The 22,171-nt window shown below is 36.5% G+C and overlaps 2 protein-coding genes and 1 long non-coding RNA gene across 4 annotated transcripts; 1 reads left to right on the forward strand and 2 right to left on the reverse strand.

The window, feature by feature from the left end:
- Positions 1 to 625: 625 nt before the first annotated feature.
- On the forward strand, positions 626 to 11,490 carry LOC117996001 (putative nuclease HARBI1). Of its 2 annotated transcripts, XM_069509199.1 has the most exons (8): positions 626 to 950; positions 2,459 to 2,554; positions 3,174 to 3,284; positions 9,877 to 10,007; positions 10,110 to 10,308; positions 10,392 to 10,536; positions 10,922 to 11,168; positions 11,297 to 11,481. In XM_069509199.1, the coding sequence occupies exons 1-8, from the start codon at positions 804 to 806 to the stop codon at positions 11,439 to 11,441; spliced, it is 1,221 nt and encodes a 406-aa protein (XP_069365300.1). In that variant the 5' UTR covers positions 626 to 803; the 3' UTR covers positions 11,442 to 11,481. The 2 variants fall into 2 exon arrangements, with proteins under 2 accessions (XP_069365300.1, XP_034839904.1); XM_034984013.2 differs by lacking the exons at positions 626 to 950; positions 2,459 to 2,554; positions 3,174 to 3,284 and adding an exon at positions 9,396 to 9,623 and having other exon boundaries at positions 11,297 to 11,490.
- Positions 9,622 to 12,612, reverse strand: LOC138404627 (uncharacterized). The gene is made up of 3 exons (XR_011238503.1): positions 12,586 to 12,612; positions 11,868 to 11,953; positions 9,622 to 9,821 (listed from the first exon to the last, which is right to left on the reverse strand). It is a non-coding gene; the product is annotated as an uncharacterized lncRNA (long non-coding RNA).
- A 20-nt stretch (positions 12,613 to 12,632) lies between these two features.
- On the reverse strand, positions 12,633 to 14,920 carry LOC117996002 (uncharacterized; the record flags this gene model as incomplete). The annotated part of the gene is made up of 4 exons (XM_034984015.2): positions 14,582 to 14,920; positions 14,223 to 14,403; positions 13,907 to 14,092; positions 12,633 to 12,698 (listed from the first exon to the last, which is right to left on the reverse strand). Coding segments are annotated over exons 1-4 (447 nt in total), but the record flags the coding sequence as incomplete, so codon positions are not given.
- Between the last annotated feature and the right edge of the window lie 7,251 nt (positions 14,921 to 22,171).

Genomic DNA, 22,171 nt, shown 5'->3' on the forward strand with positions numbered 1-22,171 from the left:
CTTGTATGCACTATGTCGTACTATCATAGAGATACTATGCATTTCGATTCAAAGTTCAAATTCAAACGGACTAACAACTTAATGAAAACAAACTTAAGAAACAGACTTTTCAATGAAACACTAACTGGCCTACTTTTTACAAAAATTAAATATAAAAAAACAGCGACCTTTGCAAGAATTTTTTAACAAATATGTATGAGTTTCATTTTTTTTTTTTTAATGGCGCGCGGCTGCACCAAACGGGCGCAATTTACTTCGCCAATGTCGTGTGGAATTGAAGAGACACGATACGAATGGTTGGTGATAGCTGGGAAGAAGACTATTCATTTATTTATCATTATTGATATTATGAGTTTCATTTGCGTGAGGCTGAAATTGATGAAAATGAATAAATTGTATAACAAAACACTACCTTACTCTCTTCATTTTACCCAGAAAAAAAGTACGTAGATCTACGAACTTTTCATCCGAAATTTTTACTAAATCTACGTCTTTTTCTAATGTGGTCTACGCCTTTTTCAAAATCCGAGTTGGCAACACTGAGTGTATTGTCATTGTCTGCATTGTCTGTCAGTGTCAAATCATAGATATTCATTAAAAATTTCAGTTTCAGGTGCTAAAATTGATTTCAAAACGCGAATAAAATTGCCGATTTCTAAAAATTTCTCAATTTGTCAGTAAAAAGCAATAGCAAAATTAACAAATCAGCTATATAAACAAAAAGTGGCAAGGTATTTTCGTTTCGTTTCCCTCGAAAATACTTTTGTCGGCGCGTGCTTGGAGTTGGACATAAAGTTAGAAAAATGACTCAAGCTCGTCTCGCATCCAGCATACCTTTGCCCATGGAGCACAAGTTACTTGTTACAGTCATAGAGAAAGCCAAGGACTGGGCTTTGATGCACGGCGTTGGTATGAGGGATAAGAAAAACTTCACGAAAGATTCCATTCAGGTTAGTTGTACTTAATCAAATCAGTTTATGGGGTTCCGTACCCGTACTATTACTATGTCTCCGCCGTCCGTCCGTCCGTCCGTCTGTTTGTCAGCGGGCTGGGCTGTATCTCGTGAACCATAATCGGTAGGGAGCTGAAATTTTCATCGAATGAGTATTTCTATTGCCGCTATAACAACAAATCAGTACCCTTATTATAAATGTGAAAGTGTGCTGGTTTATTGGTTTGTCCTTCAATCACGTTGCAACGGTGCAACAGATAGACATGGTTTTTTGCATGGGTATAGATAAAGACCTGGAGAGTGACATAGGCTACTGTATATCCCGGAAAATAAAAGAGTTCACACGGGACTTTAAAAAAACCTAATGCCACGCGAATGAATTCGCGTGCATCAGCTAAGTATTACTTAATAAGAATTTCAAAATAACCATCATGAAAATTAAAAACTGTTATTTCCTGTACGATGATATGGAACCCTTTGTGTGCGAGTCCGACTCGCACTTGACTGATTTTATAGTCATTGAAGTTTATTTACATTTTATGATGAAAGTTTCTAGATGTTCACAAATGGTCATATCCTGCCACTAGAAGTGAGTTAAGAAAATATATTCTACAGTACGCTGCCTAAAGTGATGAACATCAGCCTTTAGAATGACATATTTTCATCTTTGTAGAGTGTTGTGTCTGTCACTCATATCCATATGACGCTTTGTCAGTCTTAACAAGACAGACAGTGCTCTACAAATCTGCTATCTCCTTCTAAAGATCGATGTTCATCACTTTTGTCATCACAGTTGAGTTTTAAAATAAGTTCCATATCACAAATTGATAAGGATCAGTCAAAAGTATCCTATTACCTACTAGCTTATGCTCGCGACTTCGTCTGCGTGGCCTACACAAATTTCAAGCCCCTATTTCACCCTCATTGGGGTTGAATTTTCTAAAATCCTTTCTTAGCGGATGCCTACTTCATAATAGCTATCTGCATACCAAATTTCAGCCCGATCCGTCCAGTAGTTTAAACTGTGGATTGATAGATCAGTCAGTCAAGCTCTGCTGTGTTTATGCACCCCCTAATTACAGCTACCTCCGCCTTTTCTTAAGTCCGTTTGGTCGTACGGTAGCGCTATCCAGGTCGCACTTTGGCTGCGCTCAACGCGCTGCTGAAGGAGTCCCCTCGCTGTGACATATTTGCTGACAAATGGGCTGACCTCATGGGGCAGATCTTGCACTTTTGTGAAAATTTATAATTTTGCTTTTTGACATGACTTTATTATTAATTGTAATTCTAACAATTTTTTGTAAGTATATTTATGTTAGTTAGTACTCATAGTTTAATTAGTGTAATTGGGCTTTATGGCTGTTGTAATTAAATAATAAATAAATAAATAATAATAATTCAGTCAGTCAGTCAGTTAGTCAGTCACCTTTTCCTTTTATATATTTAGGTTAGTAGGTATATTGAAGCTAAAATGTATCTAAAGTGTAAAAGTAAACATTGTTTCAGATTGCACCGTTTGTTTTGATTCCGTCTCCGTTCCCACACACCGAGTTCACCAAATCAGTGGAATTACAGCCTGTATTGAATGAACTTATGCACAAGGTAAAATATAGATAACTAGTTCATGCTCGCGACTTCGTCCACGTGCATAAGTCCCGCAAATTTCTAATGCGCGTGGCCGCCATTTTAGTGACGTCAGCACTAGACTGAAGTTTCAAGCTGATGGTATATTTTTATTTCGGCTGACGTCAAAATGACGTCATTTCGATGAATGAGACAAGGTGCAATGGCAATTTGTGGGACTTATACTACATAAATTTCAAACCCCTATTTTACCTCTTTAGGGGTTGATTTCTAAAATCCTTTCTTAGCAGATGCTAATTTAGCATGCTTGCAAAATTTCTGCCCGATCTGTCTGGTAGTTTGAGCTGTGCATTGATAGATCAGTCAGTCAGTCAGCTTTTCCTTTTATATTATTATTATTATTATTTATCATTATTATTATGTAAACTAGCTGATGCCTGTGACTTCATCCGTATGGATTTACGTTTTTATAAACCCAGTGTCAATGAATACCTTATGTTGAAATCTAGTGGAAACACTTGTCATTCGGTTCTTTTTTTTTTTTTTAATAGTGATGTTAAGTCATTACTGCCGCGCATGAACATTTGCAGCACCAGAGGAACCGCCGGTGCGAATAACCCCTTTCTTTAATTTCTAGGTTGCACATGATGACGAATTTTTGACACGCACTCTCGAGAATGCCTTACAAGTTGACGAATTCACAGCAAACCTTTTTGACATATGGGTCAAAGTGAGAGACGAAGGAATGGTGGGTGAATATTTAACTTATTTCTTAGTATCCGCCATTTTGTTTACAGTGGAAACTCGATTAACCGGACAAATTGTTGTCGTTAGTGTCGTCGTCAATGTCGAAAGTCGAGTAAGTTTTATTTAATTTTAACTGAATAAGAAATTGAGAAAGCCGTCCCTGTTTCCAAATAGAGAAAGAATAATAAAAACCATTTATAGGCCATGGACTAGCTATATTTAGTTACCTGGTGCTAAATATAGCTATAAGATGCAGACACATTTATGCTGTACAATATATTATTACCCTCTAACAAATAAACCTGGAATAGCGGTGGAATAGTTATACTCTGTTTTGTCTTTCTTCTGTCATCAGTAATTTGACATTTGAAGGCAAAAGACAAAACAGAGTATAACTATTCCACCGCTATTCCAGGTTTATTTGTTAGAGGGTTAGGATATATCATGATGTTATTTAAATGGAATGGCTCTAATATTTAACAAAAACAGTGAATTTAAAAATTTTTTACTTAGCAACACTGCATTTAAGGTCACGCCGTGATATTTCAAAAGATGGCGGCTTTATTTTCGCCAAGCGCCAAAAGAGTCTTGTCGCCATCTTGTCGCACTTATTTCTGACAGTAACACTAGTGACAATTTCTGCAAAGCGAACGTTCCATTTTACACAGTCACATGTATATTGTTGTAACTGTATAAAAAGGGAACTTTATTTAATAACCTTTTTCATGAATGAAAAGGAAATTCAAATTATGCCCATTCAGCCTCAAAAGGCTAAGTATTCGATTACTTTGTACAATTTGATAAAAAAATACGTAGATTCTGGGACTGAAGTTCGTAGGTTTGCAGAAAGGCCAAAAGTTAGTAGATCTACGTAAAAAGACGTAGACGTGGCAACGCTGAATACACTACACTACTCTACAGCCGTACACTCAATTTCAATTTTCATTTATTGCATTTCCATAAACTACATCATATTAAGTATGTACAAAGTATTATGGATACCCAGTTTGGGTGTCGCAATTTGGTCCTTAGACCTTAGTTAGGGAGACCGATATTATTATTTATTTTTTGTTCGTCGTTTAGGAAATCATTTACGGCATAGTAGCCCTTTTCTAATAAAAAGTTTTTTAATATTCTGTTGAATTTATTTTCATTGTTTGTGTTACGAATTTTGTCTGGTAAATTATTATTTATCTTTATAGACATTACGTAGGGACTCGAGGTATGCAGTACTAATTTTGATTGCGGAAGGTTTAATTTATTTGCATGTCTTTCGGGAAATCGACGGGATTTGATTACTTTTTTTTGTGTATAAGTGTATATTTCTTTTTACAAATTTGCATATTTCGAGGATATATATGGAAGGTAGGGTAAGAATTTTTAATTTTTTGAAATGAGGTAGACATGAGTCTGTAGTTTTTATATTGACTAGTATGCGTATGCACTTTTTTTGTAGTATAAACAGATCATGGGCATTTGTGCTGTTTCCCCAGAGAATAACACCGTATCTCAAAAATGCGTAGCCATAAGCGTAATACGCGGCTAGTGCAGTTTTTAAGTTGGTAGTTCTTTTTAGTTCTCTGAGTCCATATATAAATTTAGCTAGCTTTGCTTTTGTTTTTTCGATATGGCTCTTCCAATTTAAATTGCTGTCAATTTCAATGCCTAAAAATGTTAGTCTGTCAGTAGGTACATACAAAGTATATTTAATATTTAATGATTCCTTTTGGTACGGTCGAAATTGGATTATTTTTGTTTTATTATAATTTATTTCTAATTTATGGTCATTCATCCAGTCAGTAATGTCATTTAATAGTCTAGTACCTAATTTTTTCATTAAAATTATAATTTTTTGATAAAGGAAATAATAAAGAGATGTCATCCGCAAATAATCTATATATATAAAAGGAAAAGGTGACTGACTGACTGACTGACTGATCTATCAACGCACAGCTCAAACTACTGGACGGATCGGGCTGAAATTTGGCATGCAGATAGCTATTATGACGTAGACATCCGCTAAGAAAGTATTTTTGAAAATTCAACCCCTAAGGGGGTGAAAAAGGGGTTTGAAGTTTGTATGCAAGTCAGTTAGTTTTGAAGTAAGAATCGTGAAATTTTGTATTTACACAAATTGTTATAAACATAGAAAACGTGTATCATGGTTTTTGAAAAATTTAGCCCCTAAGTAGAAAATTAAGGGGTTTGAAATTTGTATGAAAGTCTGTCAGTTTTAAAATTTGAATCAAGATATCTATATATATAAAAGGAAAAGGTGACTGACTGACTGACTGACTGACTGACTGACTGACTGACTGACTGATCTATCAACGCACAGCTCAAACTACTGGACGGATCGGGCTGAAATTTGGCATGCAGATAGCTATTATGACGTAGGCATCCGCTAAGAAAGGATTTTTGAAAATTCAACCCCTAAAGGGGTGAAATAGGGGTTTGAAGTTTGTATGCAAGTCAGTTAGTTTTGAAGTAAGAATCAAGAAATTTTGTATTTATACAAATTGTTATAAACATAGAAAACGTGTATCATGGTTTTTGAAAAATTTTGCCCTTAAGTAGAAAATTAAGGGGTTAAAAATTTGTATGAAAGTCTGTCAGTTTTAAAATTTGAATCAAGATATCGAGTATATAAATGTAAGTATATATTATAGAAGACAGATGACGTAGGCATCCGCTTAGAAAGGATTTTGGAAAACTAAACCCCTCCTGCACGGCTAGCATGGGCCGAAGATAAAAATTATATCCCCCGATTTTATCCACTAGACAGGAGATAACATTAACTTCTCCACCCCTCAGAGCACGGCAACAGGGGAGAGGAGAAGTTTATCCCCGTTTGACATTTCACGGGGACTCCGGGGACTATTTATCCACCGTCTATAGCATGGGGCCAAATAAAAGAAGATAAACTGTCCTTTTTTGACATTAGAGAGGGATAATTTTATCATCGAGATTTGAGGTGGGTATAAGAACTTTAACTCAATTATTAAAAGATCAAAAAACATGTCTCGAGCTTTCTTTATTAGTTTGAAATAGAGAATTTAGATGAGCACGTAATTAGTGATGGAAGTAATCCTTTTGAATTTCCCGACGCTGAGTTCCGACACTTGTTTCGGATGGACAAATATTATGTGCTGTACTTATGCGAGCAGTTTAATGAAGCACTAAAGCCGATTAATTCGGAGGATGGATTCATAAAAGTAAGTAAGTACTTACCTATTACCTAAAACCATCTTGTGCAAACGAATAGGTACCTAATTTAGGTTACCTACTTAGGTAGGTAGTAGGTACCTACCTACAAATAGGTCCTACATGCGGCTATTCCCTATTTATCCTACGTCCTCACATCTATAAGACTCTTGGCAGATGGTAGTTACCAGTCAAGGTCATGGGATAACTATTGCCCGCGACTTCTGGATTTAGGTTTTGAAAGTCCTGTGAGAACTATTTGATTTTCCAGAATAAAAAGTAACCAAGTCAAGGTCATGGGATAACTATTGCCCGCGACTTCTGGATTTAGGTTTTGAAAGTCCTGTGAGAACTATTTGATTTTCCAGAATAAAAAGTAACCAAGTCAAGGTCATGGGATAACTATTGCCCGCGTCTTCTGGATTTAGGTTTTGAAAGTCCTGTGAGAACTATTTGATTTTCCAGAATAAAAAGTAGCCTGTGTCCATCCTCAGGATGTAAGTTAACTCTGTAGGTACTAAATTTCATCTAAATCGGTTAGACTGTTGGGCTGTGAAAAGCTAGCAGACAGACAGGCAGACACACTTTCGCATTTATAATATGAGTATGGATTATTGGAAATATAAAATAACACTATGTCTCATTATAATAAAATCATTTATTTGAACAAAATAGGCAGGAGTCTAATTTAACAAAACAATTCTTAAATTAAAATACCTAACATATTAACTGAAACAAGTTACACACCTATATCATAGTTAAATATTGATACACAAACTCAATAACACTTTATAAATTATAATGGTTCATCATAAGTGTTTTGTAAGAGTAAATATATTATACTTTATAGACCATTTCATTATATCCTCTTACTCTTAATTTATTATTATTGAAAATCATTAATATATAAATTGTATATTTCAGAATTCCAATGGAACAACCAAAGGACAGACTAGAAAATGTAACAAATAAAGAAATCTCACATATCTATGGATCAAACCAGACTGCTAACTGTTGCCCGACAATAAAAGGGAAAAAGGGATGTAATAATAAATACATATTTGCATTAAAATACATTTCTTTGAGTACCTATTACCTAAAACCACCTTGTGCAAACCCGTCCTTATATCTACTACTACTACTAGGGTTCTGTAGGGTACCAATGGGACCCTATTATAGTCTCAGCTCTCCGTCTGTCTGTCTCTCCTGAAACGTAACAGGTTAAAGTTGAAATTTTGTATTTCTATTGCTGCTATAATAAAAAATAACAGTTTCAAAATGAACCCTACAAATTTTGCTTTAAGTACTCTTTCTGTGTGATTGAGTAACAAACACAAACTTTTAGGCATAATATTAGGAATACCAATTAAAACAATGCTTATTTGGATGTACACAGATCTCTGATGTTAACTTAACAGATCTAAAAGTAGTGCTATTATCCTTAAGAAAAGGATGTTACAAGTTTAATTTCAATCAAACCACACTGCCATAGAATGACTTCCTATATTCATAACTACTTACAAATTACAAAAATGTACACATCCTCTACTTACTTTTTATTCATTTATTGGCATTTATAGGCAAACAACTCGGGGCTATTGGTTTTATAAAGTACATTGGCTTAAAATATATTGGCATAGATAAAAAACATTGGCTTGACATGCTTATAAAGAAATTAGGTTAGTTTAATAGCTCAAACCATACTAGCTTAACCAATTTTAAGTGATATTGAACTCTTCTCAGTGCAGTGTGCAGAACTGTTAGTTTTATCATCATCTCAAACAATAATGAAAATATTTTATGTTGATAAGATGTGTACCTAACTTACCTATTCCAATAGGTACCTAAAGTTATTTTGTTATACAAGACACACATTTAATAGAACTAAATTAATACACGCATCTCTCTGGCTGGCCTATTATGGAGTCTTCAGGTCCAATTCCTGTTGAGCATTCATGCCCAACAGTGATAATTAATATTGAACACTTATGTGCTCATATATGTGACCGACGGCACTATTGAGACATTTCCCGGTGGTCCTACATCCCGAGCTGCCTCATCATACTTAGTATGTGTCAGTCAGTGCCCTTCTTCAAGTACATATTTCAATGTCTGCAAATAAAACAACAATTTATGCATTTCTTTGTCGCTAACAATATCAATATATTATCACTTCAATTTTGTGTACTGACTAACACAAATTGTCTTTGTGATACTTACTGTGATAGCTAGGAATTTCAACTATACGATTATTTTTTAATTTGGATAATTTAAAAGTGGAGTTAGGTTAGGTAAACACAAACAATAACAATACTTACGTGCATAATCTTCTGTGAATTTTTTTAAAACTATTTTACGGCTCCGGCTTCTAGCTCTTTTAAAATAAAAAGTAGCCACAGACGAGTTACGAGTAACGAAAACGAGCAAAATCAAAAGCACAGATAAAAAATAATAACACTTTGACATTAGCCGAGGACTAGTCTTTCCCCGCCTTATCACCGGGGATAATTATATCCAACCCTGTGCCCATGCTCGGAGAGTGGAAATAACTATCGGAGGGGATAAAATTTTTATCCTTTCCTCGGGGAGAAAATTTCCCGGCCCATGCTAGGCCTGCTGCACGGCTAGCATGGGCCGAAGATAAAAATTATATCCCCCGATTTTATCCACTGCACAGGAGATAACATTAACTTCTCCACCCCTCAGAGCACGGCAACAGGGGAGAGGAGAAGTTTATCCCCGTTTGACATTTCACGGGGACTCGGGGGACTATTTATCCACCGTCTATAGCATGGGGCCAAATAAAAGAAGATAAACTGTCCTTTTTTGACATTTGAGAGGGATAATTTTATCTTCGACATCGGAGGTGGGTTTAATTTTCACCAAATTTTATTTTAAAATCCAAAACATGTCTCGCGCTTTCTGGGGCTTTGTTTATTCATTGGAAATGGAAAAATTGGAACGGAAATTACACCGGCGATCAATTCGTGACGCTAGTAATCCGTTTGAACTTCCCGATGCCGAGTTCCAACACTTGTTTCGGATGGATAAAAATTGTGTGCAGTACTTGTGCGAGGAGCTGAATGAAACATTAAGGCCTCTTAATTCTGTGGATGGATTACCTGTGTACATAAAAGTAAGTACCTATTACCTACCTAAAACAACCTAGTGCAAACACTTCATTTAGCTTCTTACATATGTATACAACCCACCACCTCCCATGGCCCCACCAAGCTCGCGGTTATATGAACCAAAACGGGGGGGGCGCCCGTTCGGTAGGTAGGTAGGTAGGTACTTGCTCGGTGGCTCTTTCCCGGGGCGCTTTCTTGACTCCCTACAAATTATTACTTAGGTAGGTATAATAAATACATTATTCTCTTTTTTTCTAGATCCTTACAACTATAAGACTCTTGGGAGATGGTAGTTACCAGAGGGGTACAGGCCAAGACCATGTGATGACTGTTGCACAAACAACAGTCAGCAAATACCTGACCCAAGTTACTCAGGCTATCGTCACAGTGTGAGCCACAAGATTACTTTAATAATAAAATTATTAGCCTCTTGTGTAAAAAAAACAGATATTCAATACTACACTCTATTTACTGCTTCATTTAATTTTCAGCTTAATGCCAAAATGGATAACATTCCCGGGGACAGAGTCAGCAAGGCAAAACGTGGCTAGAGGGTTCCTAGTGAAGCATGGTTTTCCTGATATTCTCGGGGCTATTGACTGCACCCATGTCGACATATTTCCTCCACCATTCCCAACAGGGGTACAGTACAAGAACAGGAAAGGGAGATCTACAATAAATGTTCAACTGGTAAGGACAATCTATGTAGATCTAATTTATCACAAACCTAAACAATCAAATAAGCTAATGATTAAGATATTATGTTGTTACAGGTTGTGGATGTTGATTGCCGCATTATTAATATAAATGCCCGATACCCTGGACGCGTTCATGACCAATTCATATTTAACAATTCTAAAGTGAAACAGGAAATGAAACGTCTCTATGATAGTAGAATTGGACAATACTATCTTTTAGGTATCTTACTTATTTATTTTATTTTTATTTATTTTGTTTATTTGAAAGTAATCAACAGCGTAAATACATTATTATTATTTAAATTTAAATCTAGGTATAACAGCCGGCCAAAAGAGATTACTTATAATACTATCTTCTTTAAAAAAATGTCCATTCTTTCAACTTTTTGCAAGAAAGATGTTAATTCTCTATCAAAAGTAGTTAATATCTAATAGGCCAGTCTATATCATATTATTAGGAATACAAAATAACACAATGTCTGATTATAATAAAAAACATTTATTTGATCAAAATAGGGAAGAGTATCATCATTCTTAAATTAAAATAAAAAAAGTTACACACCTAGATCTTATTTTTATACTAGCTTAATATTAATATTTTACAGGGGACTCGGGCTATGCACTAGAGCCTTGGATGATGACGCCAGATTTGGAAGCTGTACCAAGTAGTTCTGCCGAAAAGTACACCAATTGGCATTGCCAAGTGAGAAACTGTGTGGAGAGGACAAATGGGTACCTTAAAGGCACGTTTCGTAGCTTGGGCATTGACAGAGTGCTACATTACAGCCCAGAGAAAGCGTCACAACTAATATATGCTTGTGCAACACTTTACAATATAATGGTCCATTATAGGTGTGTTTTGTAAATGTATTATACTTGCTTTATAATATTTCAGTATATCCTCACACTCATAATTTATTATTATTATTATTATTGGAAAGGTGCTTTTGATTAACATTAATATACATTGTATATTTCAGAATTCCAATGGAGCAACTAACGGACGGGCTTGACAGGCAGGATATTACAAGTGAAGAGAGACATCCCACATATATTGATCGGACCAGTCTTTTAACAGTTGCCCGCCAAAAAAGGGAGGGACTAATAAACACACATTTCAATTAAAATATATTTCTTTAAGTACCTATTACCTAAAACCACCTTGTGCAAACCCATCCTTATAGGTAATCAAATACCATAGGCAGACAGTTGACATTTTTACAGAATGTGTATTTCTATTGCCAATATAGCACCAAATAATAAAAAGTAGTGCTATCCTTTTCACAATGTTTCATGTAGAAAAGGATGTAACTATTTTTAGAGTACATATCCAAAAAATATACATATTTTTTTATTTGTGAACAACCGAATTAGCACCATTATAATAAAATTATTTATTGAAACAAAATAGATGAGAATCCTATACCTAACAACTTTTTACAAAACCTCAGCTGTTATACATACTCGTATAATATTCATAGGCCCTCATACAAAAAACAGTTTTTACAATAATGTTCAAGTCTGAGGTCTCATATGGAGTACTGCTCTTACCTTTGGGCCGGAGCAGTACCAACTCCTTCCATTTGATCCGATACAAAGAATCGCAATCGAATCTGCTTTAAAATCTTCGAGAAAATCTGAAAAGCAAAGTAGGCATTAATTGACACATACACAGTACAGTTGATATTTTAAAGGGGTCTCAGGCTATGCCCTAGCAACCAACAGACAGACTAGAAAATATAACAAGTGAAGAAAGAAGTCGGACATTTTCTATGGATCAAACCAGCAAACAGTTTCCCGTCAAAAAAAGGGACTAATAAATATATAAAACTAGATGATGCCCACGACTTCGTCCATATGGATTTAAGTTTGGAACTATTTGATTTTCCGATAAAAAATAGCTTATGTCCTTCCACAAGATGCAAAATTTCGTCAAAATTGGTTAAACAGATGGGCCATTATAAGCAAGCACAGATAAATAGACACACTTTCTCATATATAATATTAGTATGGATTTAAATTAATATTATATTTCTACTAGCTTATGCTCGCGACTTTGTCCGCATGGACTACACAAATTTCAAACCCCTATTTCACCCCCTTGGGGGTTGAATTTTCCCAGAAAACCCTTCTTAGCTGATGCCTACGTCATAATAGCTATCTGCATGCCAAATTTCAGCCCGATTCGTCCAGTAGTTTGAGCTGTGCGTTGATAGGTCAGTTAGTCAGTCACCTTTTCCTTTTATATATTTAGAAGATAGATGATTACCTTTTCAACCTTTTAAGCTTATTTTCCTGCATCAAAATGGTATTCTTTGCTCGAAGCAGTTGGTTCTGCTCAAGCAAAAGATTGTTTTGAGCAGCCAACTTTTCATCTATACCCTGAAAAATGTGTGACGTTACAAGAACAATATTTGAGAAGGGTATCCATGTGTGTACCCAACACATGGACATGCAATTAGTAAAAGGATATCAAAAATAATTGTTACTTGTAAAATAGCATTATTTTCATGCTGAAGGCGGTTAAAAGATTCATATGGACGCTCTTTATTTTTGGCTGTTGGATGGCTGGTAGAAGGGGTTGGATGGCTGGTAGAAGGGGTTTGATGGCTGGTCGAAGGGGTTGGATGGCTGGTGGTAGGGGCTGGACGGCTGGTGGTAGGAGTGGAAGGGGCTGGTGGAATGTTCTCCAGGTCTTCATCTGCAAATGAGGTGGGTGAAGGGAGTGGAAATGGAATGATAAAAGAAGCAGTTTCATCGTCCACCACCGACACTTCAAAGATTTCCTGCGATAAGATTAAAAACTTTAGCTTGACATGCTTATAAAGAAATTAGGTTAGTTTGATAGTGAATTAAGTTAATTATATCCATGCAAAACAATCACGTCAATCCATTGCACCCCTCACGGCTCTGTCTCTACCCGCCTTCTCCACTCCTGTCCCGCTAGCAAGTAACATACAGATTTCAAAGCCCAGTGTAAATAGGAATGTTAGTAGGATTTGGAAGCAAGCGGCATCACGTCGGTTTAGTTGTTCATTTTTCTAGCCGACTTAGTAGGTTTATGGTTTTTAAATCACCACAATTTAGGACTGCAATTCTCAATTTTTAGGGTTCCGTACCTCAAAAGGAAAAACGGAACCCTTATAGGATCACTTTGTTGTCTGTCTGTCTGTCAAGAAACCTACAGGGTACTTCCCGTTGACCTAGAATCATGAAATTTGGCAGGTAGGTAGATCTTATAGCTGACATTTGGGGAAAAATCTGAAAACCGTGAATTTAGGGTTAGATCACACAAAAAAAATTAAATTGTGGTCATGAACTAATAATTAGTATTTTCAAATTTCGAAGTGAGATAACTATATCAAGTGGGGTATCATATGAAAGGTCTTCACCTGTACATTCTAAAACAGATTTTTATTTATTTTTATGCATCATTGTTTTTGAATTATCGTGCAAAATGTCGAAAAAATACGACTGTAGTATGGAACCCTCATTGCGCGAGCCTGACTCGCACTTGGCCAGTTTTTTGAAAGTTGGTTTTTTTGAAAGCACACAAGACACCCACTTAATAGAACTAAATTAATACATACACCAGTCTGGCCTATATTAGATTCATCTGGTCCAATGCCTGTGGAGCACTCGTGCCCAATAATATTGAGCACTTTTGTGCTTATCTCGGACACAGGTGGCACTACCGAGACATTGCCAGTGGCACTACGTCCCCTAGTTGCCGTAGCATTCTCGGTGCGTGCCCCTTTTTTCAAGTCCTTCCATGTCTGCAAAAAAAACAAAAATTATGCACTTCTTTGTCGCTGACAACATGTACAATGTATTATTATCATTTCAATTGCGTGTACTGTACGACTTTAACACAAAATTGTAAGTAGGTTTAAGTTATGCACTTACCTGTTTCCACTGGTCAACTGACCTGTCGGACCCATATTCTTTAAGTAGATCTTTTAGAATCTGCCACTGGGAGTTTGCCCTTTTGGCCCCTAAGGGCCCTGTAAACTCACCAGTGGCAAGGTGATTGTGGGCCGACATAAAGTCGACCAACATTCCTATTTGAATTTTATTGCTTCTTGATCTGAATAAAACACAAATATATGAGAAATAATTGACGATAGAATTAAAAGAATAAAACGACTCGTTAAAAATAGTATCATTTTGAGAGGTTTCTTGGGAAAATAGGTTTTGTTTCAACAATAATCACATAATAATCAAGTAGAAACTATTTTACAATATAACCTATAGCTAGAACATACTTCTTTCCACTCATTTTTTCACTTGTATCACAAATCACTATATTATACTAATCTAGAGACTTGTATTCAATTCTAGGTAAATGATTTTGCTAATTTCGATTAAAAACAATTCACACAATACGGCAACAATACCAATCATCCAAGACACAATTATGTATTATCTATGACAATACCATTAAAATCTTCTATGAATGTTTTTTAAACTATTTTACGGCTCCGGGTTCTAGCTCTTTTAAAATAAAAAGCAGCCACAGACGAGTTACGAGTTGGTTACGAGAACGAAAACGCGCAAAATCAAAAGCACAGATAAAAAATAATAACACTTTGACATTAGCCGGGGACTAGTCTTTCCCCGCCTTATCACCGGGGATAATTATATCCAACCCTGTGCCCATGCTCGGAGAGTGGAAATAACTATCGGAGGAGATAAGATTTTTATCCTTTCCTCGGGGAGAAAATTTCCCGGCCCATGCTAGCCGTGCGGGGTTAAAATAGGGGTTTGAAAATTGACACTGTTTTAACCCCTGAGGGGTTTAGTTTTCCAAAATTATTTGTAAGCGGATGCCTACGTCATCTGTTTTCTATAATATATACCTACTTATATTTACATACTCAATATCTTGATTTAAATTTTAAAACTGACAGACTTTCATACAAATTTCAAACCCCTTAATTTTCTACTTATGGGCAAAATTTTTCTTACTTCAAAACTGACAGACTTTCATACAAACTTCAAATCCCTTTTTCACCCTTATAGGGGTTGCATTTTTAATGCCATATTTTATTTAGCTCATATCATGTTAAAATCTCATTGTTAAAGATCAACCCTAAGGGTGTAAAATAGGAGTTTAAATTTTGTTTACTCCACGCGGACGAAGTCGCGGGCATAAGCTAGTACACAATATTCGTCAAACGTTTTCGGCAAGTCGTTTATATAAATTAAAAACAAAATACACCCAAGGACACTTCCTTGGGGTATTGAGTTAGTCATGGTTGTCATGTCAGATCTGATGTAGCTTACTAGTCCTGTTTTTTGGTCACAATTTTCAACGTCAACATACTGTTCGCGGTTTTCTAAATACGATTTAAACCATTCATGTGGTGTACCTCGTATACCTATGCCGTATAGTTTATTCAATAATATGTCATATTGGACTTTGTCATACGCCTTTGACATGTCCAACATTATCCCTATTGCATATTTTTTGTCATTTAGGGTGTTATATACTTCTTGAATATATTTATAAACGGCTAATGTCGTACTCCGATCTTTTCGAAAGCCGTATTGGCTTTCGTCAAAAATTTTAAACTTTTCACAAAACGAGTTTAGTTGTCGACACATAGCGGTTTCAAAAACTTTTGACGCTGCACTGTGCACGTAGATAGAAAGGTAGATTGAAGTACTGTGTAACCGCGTATGAGATAGCGATAGCACGACGTAACGATGAATAACACGACAGTTATTACCATTGCTTAGTAGTCAATATTTGTATTAACCAATCAACAATATTTGTATCAAACGTGTTACATATCCTAACGATAACCTAGTTCAAATCACTTACGCAGCAAACCATCTTTGAAGGCTAAGTCACTAGGTCATAAGTCCAGCGCTCCGTCAGCAAGAAACTACCTCATTGCCATACGTGACTCCGCAACGAATTGGGATTTAGCTATATTTTAACATTAAGGTATTTAAACCAAGTGAGAGATGTGAAGAGGGGCAGTCTGTCGTCACACCTCGACGCAGTCTCTTAGTTAGGTTAGATTAGATTAGATTTAGGTCGTCACCATGTAAAACTCTGCATCTAACCTTGGTGCAGAGTGCAGACGTTAGGTTAAGTTAAAATGTAAAGATTTAAGAATATAAATTTAGTAAAAGCCTATCTTCGTTTCCTTCAAAAATCCTTCTGGTTGCCGCTTACGTAACTAACGTTTTTATATGAAAACAAGTAAATAACTAATGAGAAATACAATCACGCCACGAATTCTCAAAGTTTGTTTTGCAACATTAATCTGTGTTTGCAACTAAAGTTGCATTCCTTGTATGTATTCTTGAAAAAAAAACCAGTTACACGATAAGGGACAAAAAATAGGTTAGCTGCGTCTCTGTTTATCACATTAGTAACTTTATCTGTGCTCTCTTGTTAGTGTGAATGAGAAAGCAGACGTTCTTGTATCTACCTTTCTACATTTATTACTCTATCTACGACCGTGCACTACAGTACACAGATTATAGAGGATACTACGTTGTACTCATAGAGATAATAGTCTAGGTTGTACAACTGTAGAGATTCACAGAGTACATTATATTATATGAACTGCATTTTGCAAATGGCGTCAGCAAGATCCTATATGTTATAGGTCTGTGTTATTGGTCTTTGAATAGCTATATTCAATGTAGGTACTCTGTGGTCTTTGGTAAGCGTCACTGCCAGGGTCTTTTCACTCAGTACCTACATTTTAGCCACAGTACAAAATCGCACAGGGTATATTGACTCAGACTTAGCTCGACAGATGGCACTAGTAGTAAGTTTTGTTGCCAACCACGCGCAACAGGTGGCACTACTTGTAAATTTTGTGGCCGGTCAGCAGTGTGACCGTTTGTGGCAGATTTCTGCCATTTGGGCAGATTTGGCTCCTAAATTTTAACTCTGGCAGAAAAAGCTGACGATTTAACAAAGTGGTAGATTGTGGCAGATTTCAAGGAAATCCTTATTATTTTTCTAATCTATCGCCCCACTTATCATATCTTATTATTTTTCTAATCTATCGCCACACTCACGCACACACAGTTAAAGTATCAATTATTAATCTTGGCAATCTATTTTCGTCCTTATTCAAGCAATTAGCAAGAAGTGAAATGTAAAAATTCTTAAATGTGATGGATGAATGCAATAAAAAAAATATATGAAAAGACATTGCTATGCTAGGAGAGTCAGACTCAGAATAATATTAATAATGAATTAAAAAGCAAATTCGTAACGTTTTTTTTCTTTTTAAAAATTACACGGTAATTTACACGATATTCTTTTAGCTCATCCACCGTAATTCAATCAAGAAACACCGTATTTTTAACCTTACACGGTAATTCTTGATTTACATATGGAAACACTGGCACAGTCACAAATTGTCAAGTCTGTAGTCTGTGTCTATTAAAAATTATTTATTTTCAACCACTTTTTTCCGAGGTTTTCCATTATATCAAGGTGTTTATGTGATATTTTCCAACGACTTGACTTTGTTAGTTGGATTTTGGTGATTCTGTTATAGTGAAGTGACTTGTGCTTTATTTTGAACTCTGACAACTCTACCGAGCAACTTTTGTCGCGACTTCCGCGAATGTAAATATTGTACATAGCAACACTGATACTCTATGGTGAGTATTCTAGTCTAGAGTAGTTTTTGGTCTCTCTTTGAGCATAGAGAATTCAAGTTTAGACATGTAGGTATGTAATATGGCCGCCAAACGCGCCTAATATCTCAAATTTCATATCGTAGTTCATTGTTAGTGGTAATATACGTGAGTGATACGTGCTGGACTGGGTCAACGGGCAGTGACATCCAAGCAGATGTGAATCAGCTAAGTGTCTCAGGTTTACATAGTATTGCCTAAGCTTCTATAAAGTATAATAATGAGACATAGGAACGGCACTGCTGTAGTGCAGTGCCGTGTGAGCGGATCATGACTTCCCAGCCGCAACAGGCGTGGGCATGTCCAACCAAACGTTTTGGACAACTGCCGGCAGTTAGGGTGCCTCAGGCGGTGCGGTTAACCCCGTACCGCGAGGGCGGTATTTGACCTGTAAGGTAGCAAAGCCGTGGTGGCTCACACACTAAGCCTGGAGTCAGTGACATGACAGGTGGGTCCAGACTGACGTCTGGACACCGGTCATTGAGACAAAAGCAATAAAGATCGCTCGTCCACTCCTCTAGAGTGGACCAATTGTACCTATGACAGTAAAGTAAACAAGGCAAAGCAATAGTGCTTTCTACATGTATAAACTTTAGGCACTTAACGGATTCAGTGTGAATCATAGCTGAAATTAAATATTACAGATGGTGACGCCTAGCACAATCTACAGTTGAGGACAGTGGCCTCAGCTGATAGCTCACAGGTCACCCACAAGTTACAGGATATAAGGTGAGAGTAACATATTGCAATAATGGATTCATTAATATTAATATAGAACACGGGCAATATTGCATCGCCGTCTGAAGACTCAGCTGTCAGTCTTCATCCCCTACGGAGATGGCGACATGGTGGAGATGCTGGGATAATTACAAATCAAATATTTGCCAATTTTAAGAATCCAAATTATTATAATTTATTGAAAAATTGCAAGTTGTTACTCTCAACGCCATCTATCATTCACTGACGAAATTAATATCGTCAAGTTATAACTGTTTCATAGTAAAATGAGCTATTTTCGTTTAAAATTGAGATTGGTCACGTAATAATATTATGGTGGGAATATTTTATACAGGTAATTATGAATGCAAAATCATTTTAATGCAATTTTTAGATAAATGAAAGTTGATTGATTGAGCTATCAATTGGTTGAACCGGACGTGAAATTTAGAAAATGGCGTCTTAGGTAGGTCTAAGAATGTTTGATGTACGCTAAGCTTTATTCATAGAACATGGACTACTAATTAATCTATGTAATTAATATAGTGATCTATGGTCATAGAGTACACCAATATATAGGTAGCGATCAGTAGAGTATAGTGACGATAGGCTTTTTAGCATCTTTTTAGTTATTACATTTACTAATTAATGTGGAAAACCGTTTAAATATATAAGTTATTTAGTTTAATAAAAAGGATTAATTATAAGACTAATTTTAAGATAACTTTCGGGATCCGTACTTAAAGATAAAAGGGTTAAGTATCAGGTTTCAAACTTGCCGCGTAAATACACTATTTCAAGTTCAACTCCGTCTCCGTGCCTGATATCGGCCATTTTTTATTTTTACTTATTAACTAAACGACGCAAGTTCTTTAGTAAAACCATAAAACGCTGAATAAGTGTGGAATAAAGATAAATAAACAGGTAAGCACTTTCGTTTTGTACTTCGTAAGAGGACCATTATATTTCTATCGTTTGATAATGTGAATACGCTATTCGTTTCGAGTTTTGTGACGAAAAGTTTATTTGCACGGTCAAATCAAAGAGTTAAACTACTTAAGAAAATTTTCATACAAGATCATTAGTACATGAGTTGCTTTGATATTTAACAGAAATTTAATTACTTAATGAAGAAACCTACTGTTGAGTGTTAATAGACCTTAACTCATTTCAATCGTTGACTAGATTCGAGCAAGTTAGCGAGATGATCGGTTACATATTTGAATTCGGACACACCGGAATTTTCTTTGTAAGACACGCCACAAATTTCCAAGTCACCTTATTAGTGTAATTAAATGTGAACATATACTTGTTTTAGGCAACCACAGGAGGACACGATCAGTATTTTACTCCTAAGTACTTACCAAAATTAGTATAAGGTATGTTTTGGATATATTATAATTATAGGAACAGTAGTACTTTCAAACGAGAATTCCAAGTACATATACTCTAGCGTAGTAGGCTATCTGTGCTAAACCTAATTATCCATGTGTAAGATAATATCCAGAATTATAACTTGATCCACAATACTGGAAGAATAATTGTTTGTATGTAGGTGTATACATACTTTATTTACCAAAGTTAGATAATTCCAAAATTTTATTATCTTTATGAGATGTTTCCAAGAACAATTTTACCTGATTTGAAAAATAGTTTCAAGTTAACTTGTAGAATTTATTTGATGTTTTATGTTTATAACTTTATAGACACAATGTTCATGAATGATTTTAAATACTAAACAATGACAAATATTGTTTATTATTATTGCTCTCAGATTCCATGCAACAAGTAAATCAATATTTCAAAAGTAACATTTTCCAAAATGATTTAAAATAAAGTTTTGTAGAGTGGGGTTTCTCAGGCGATGAAGAAAAGAGGAGGAGCTTGACAAGAAAACGTATATATTTTCACTATTACAGTTTGTGACAGTGGTACACTTAAGCCTAGCGTAAAATTCTGTCCCAGCAGATGTGGATGCAGAATTTATAGGTACTACTGAAACTGGCGTTGAACTCTGTCCCAGCAGGTGTGGATGCAGAGTTCGTTGCTCGTTTGAGTACCGGGCGAAGGGCGATTTGTTAAACATAAGCTGGCCGATATATTCCCGGCCCCGCGGTATGGAGTAGCGCGAAGTAACAACCTACTAGCGCCATCTAGTTTTCAGGTCGAGAACTAAAATGGGTGTTATAGTCTCCCCCTCTGTCTGCGAAGTCGTCCCGACGAGAGAGACAGGAAATTAGGAAACTGGTCTCGGTTCTACTTCGGCTTTGGAGGTCTTCCTCGAGGGCGTCGGGTATTCACCGTTGTTGGTTGCATGGGTTGCTTTCGAGGACGGCCCCTCTTGCGGATTACTTGAGTGGGTTGTGGTATATCGTTCTCTTCCAACCTCTTAAATTTCCTTATTGCCGAAGCATGGTATACTCCTACTGGAATGTTGGTGTCTGTTGTGACAAGTTCAAACGATGCTGGTCCTTTGCGTCGTTTGATTAGATAGGGACCATCTCGTCTAGGCGCAAATTTCGAAGTGTACCGGTGACTTGCTTTGCTAAGTGTATGAGAATCTACTAACACCAAGTCTCCGGGTTCGTAGTTCGGACAAGGTTGTCTTTTCTTGTCCGTGTATTCCTTTCTTTTTTCTTCCTTCATTTCTTGCACCTCTCTAGCCCGTTTCAACGTACTAGCCATCAACATTAGTTTAGGCGTTATCTCGTTGACAAAGTCTTCACTGCGAATTATGTTCCGCAAGTCGTGTTCGACGTCATCAGGGGTGCGCAACTCTCTTCCGAAAGTTAGATATGCTGGGGTGAATCCAGTAGAGCTACACTTGGCCGTGTTCATGGCAAACCGGACACTGGGCAATTTATCCGACCAGGTAGCGTGGTTATCATCTACTAGAATTGCCAGTTGGGTCTTCAGATCGCGGTTGCGTCTCTCTACAGGGTTGCTCTCGGGGTGATACACTGGAATGTAGCTGTGCTTGATACCCAAACAATATGTCAACTGCTGCAGTACGCTGCTTACAAATTGGGACCCGTTATCGCTGAGGAAACGGCGTGGGGTTCCGTATCTCAAAATCACTTCATCAAGCAGAATTCGGGCGCATTCTTCTGCAGTGGCTTGGGTTAAGGGAAACAGCTCAATCCACCGTGTAGCAACATCTTCCACGATAAATACCCAAACGTAATTTTTATCTGTTCGAGGCAGGGGTCCGAACAAGTCAAAAGAGATGATCTCAAATCTCTGGTTACTGGGAGTAGTCTGTAATAAACCAGCAGGCTTTTGGTTTGATGGTTTATATTTCTGACAATCCAGGCAATTTTCTATGTATACTTCTATCTGTTTTCTCATACCCTGCCAGTAGTATCGGCGCGAAATTCGATCCAGCGTTTTGTCTACGCCATAATGACCAGCCATGGCTTCGTCATGATATACAGAGATCACTTTGCGTTGTTCATGCTTAG

This window comes from Maniola hyperantus, unplaced genomic scaffold (genome assembly GCF_902806685.2).
Source record: "Maniola hyperantus unplaced genomic scaffold, iAphHyp1.2, whole genome shotgun sequence".
In the NCBI taxonomy this organism is placed as follows: Eukaryota; Metazoa; Arthropoda; class Insecta; order Lepidoptera; family Nymphalidae; genus Maniola; species Maniola hyperantus.

Excerpts from the sequence above, each read along its gene's own strand:
- LOC117996001 (XM_069509199.1), top strand. The coding sequence starts at position 804 with ATGACTCAAGCTCGTCTCGCATCCAGCATACCTTTGCCCATGGAGCAC. Across the intron at positions 10,309-10,391 it reads CTACAATAAATGTTCAACTG|GTTGTGGATGTTGATTGCCG; the intron begins GTAAGGACAATC and ends ATGTTGTTACAG. Across the intron at positions 10,537-10,921 it reads TGGACAATACTATCTTTTAG|GGGACTCGGGCTATGCACTA; the intron begins GTATCTTACTTA and ends AATATTTTACAG.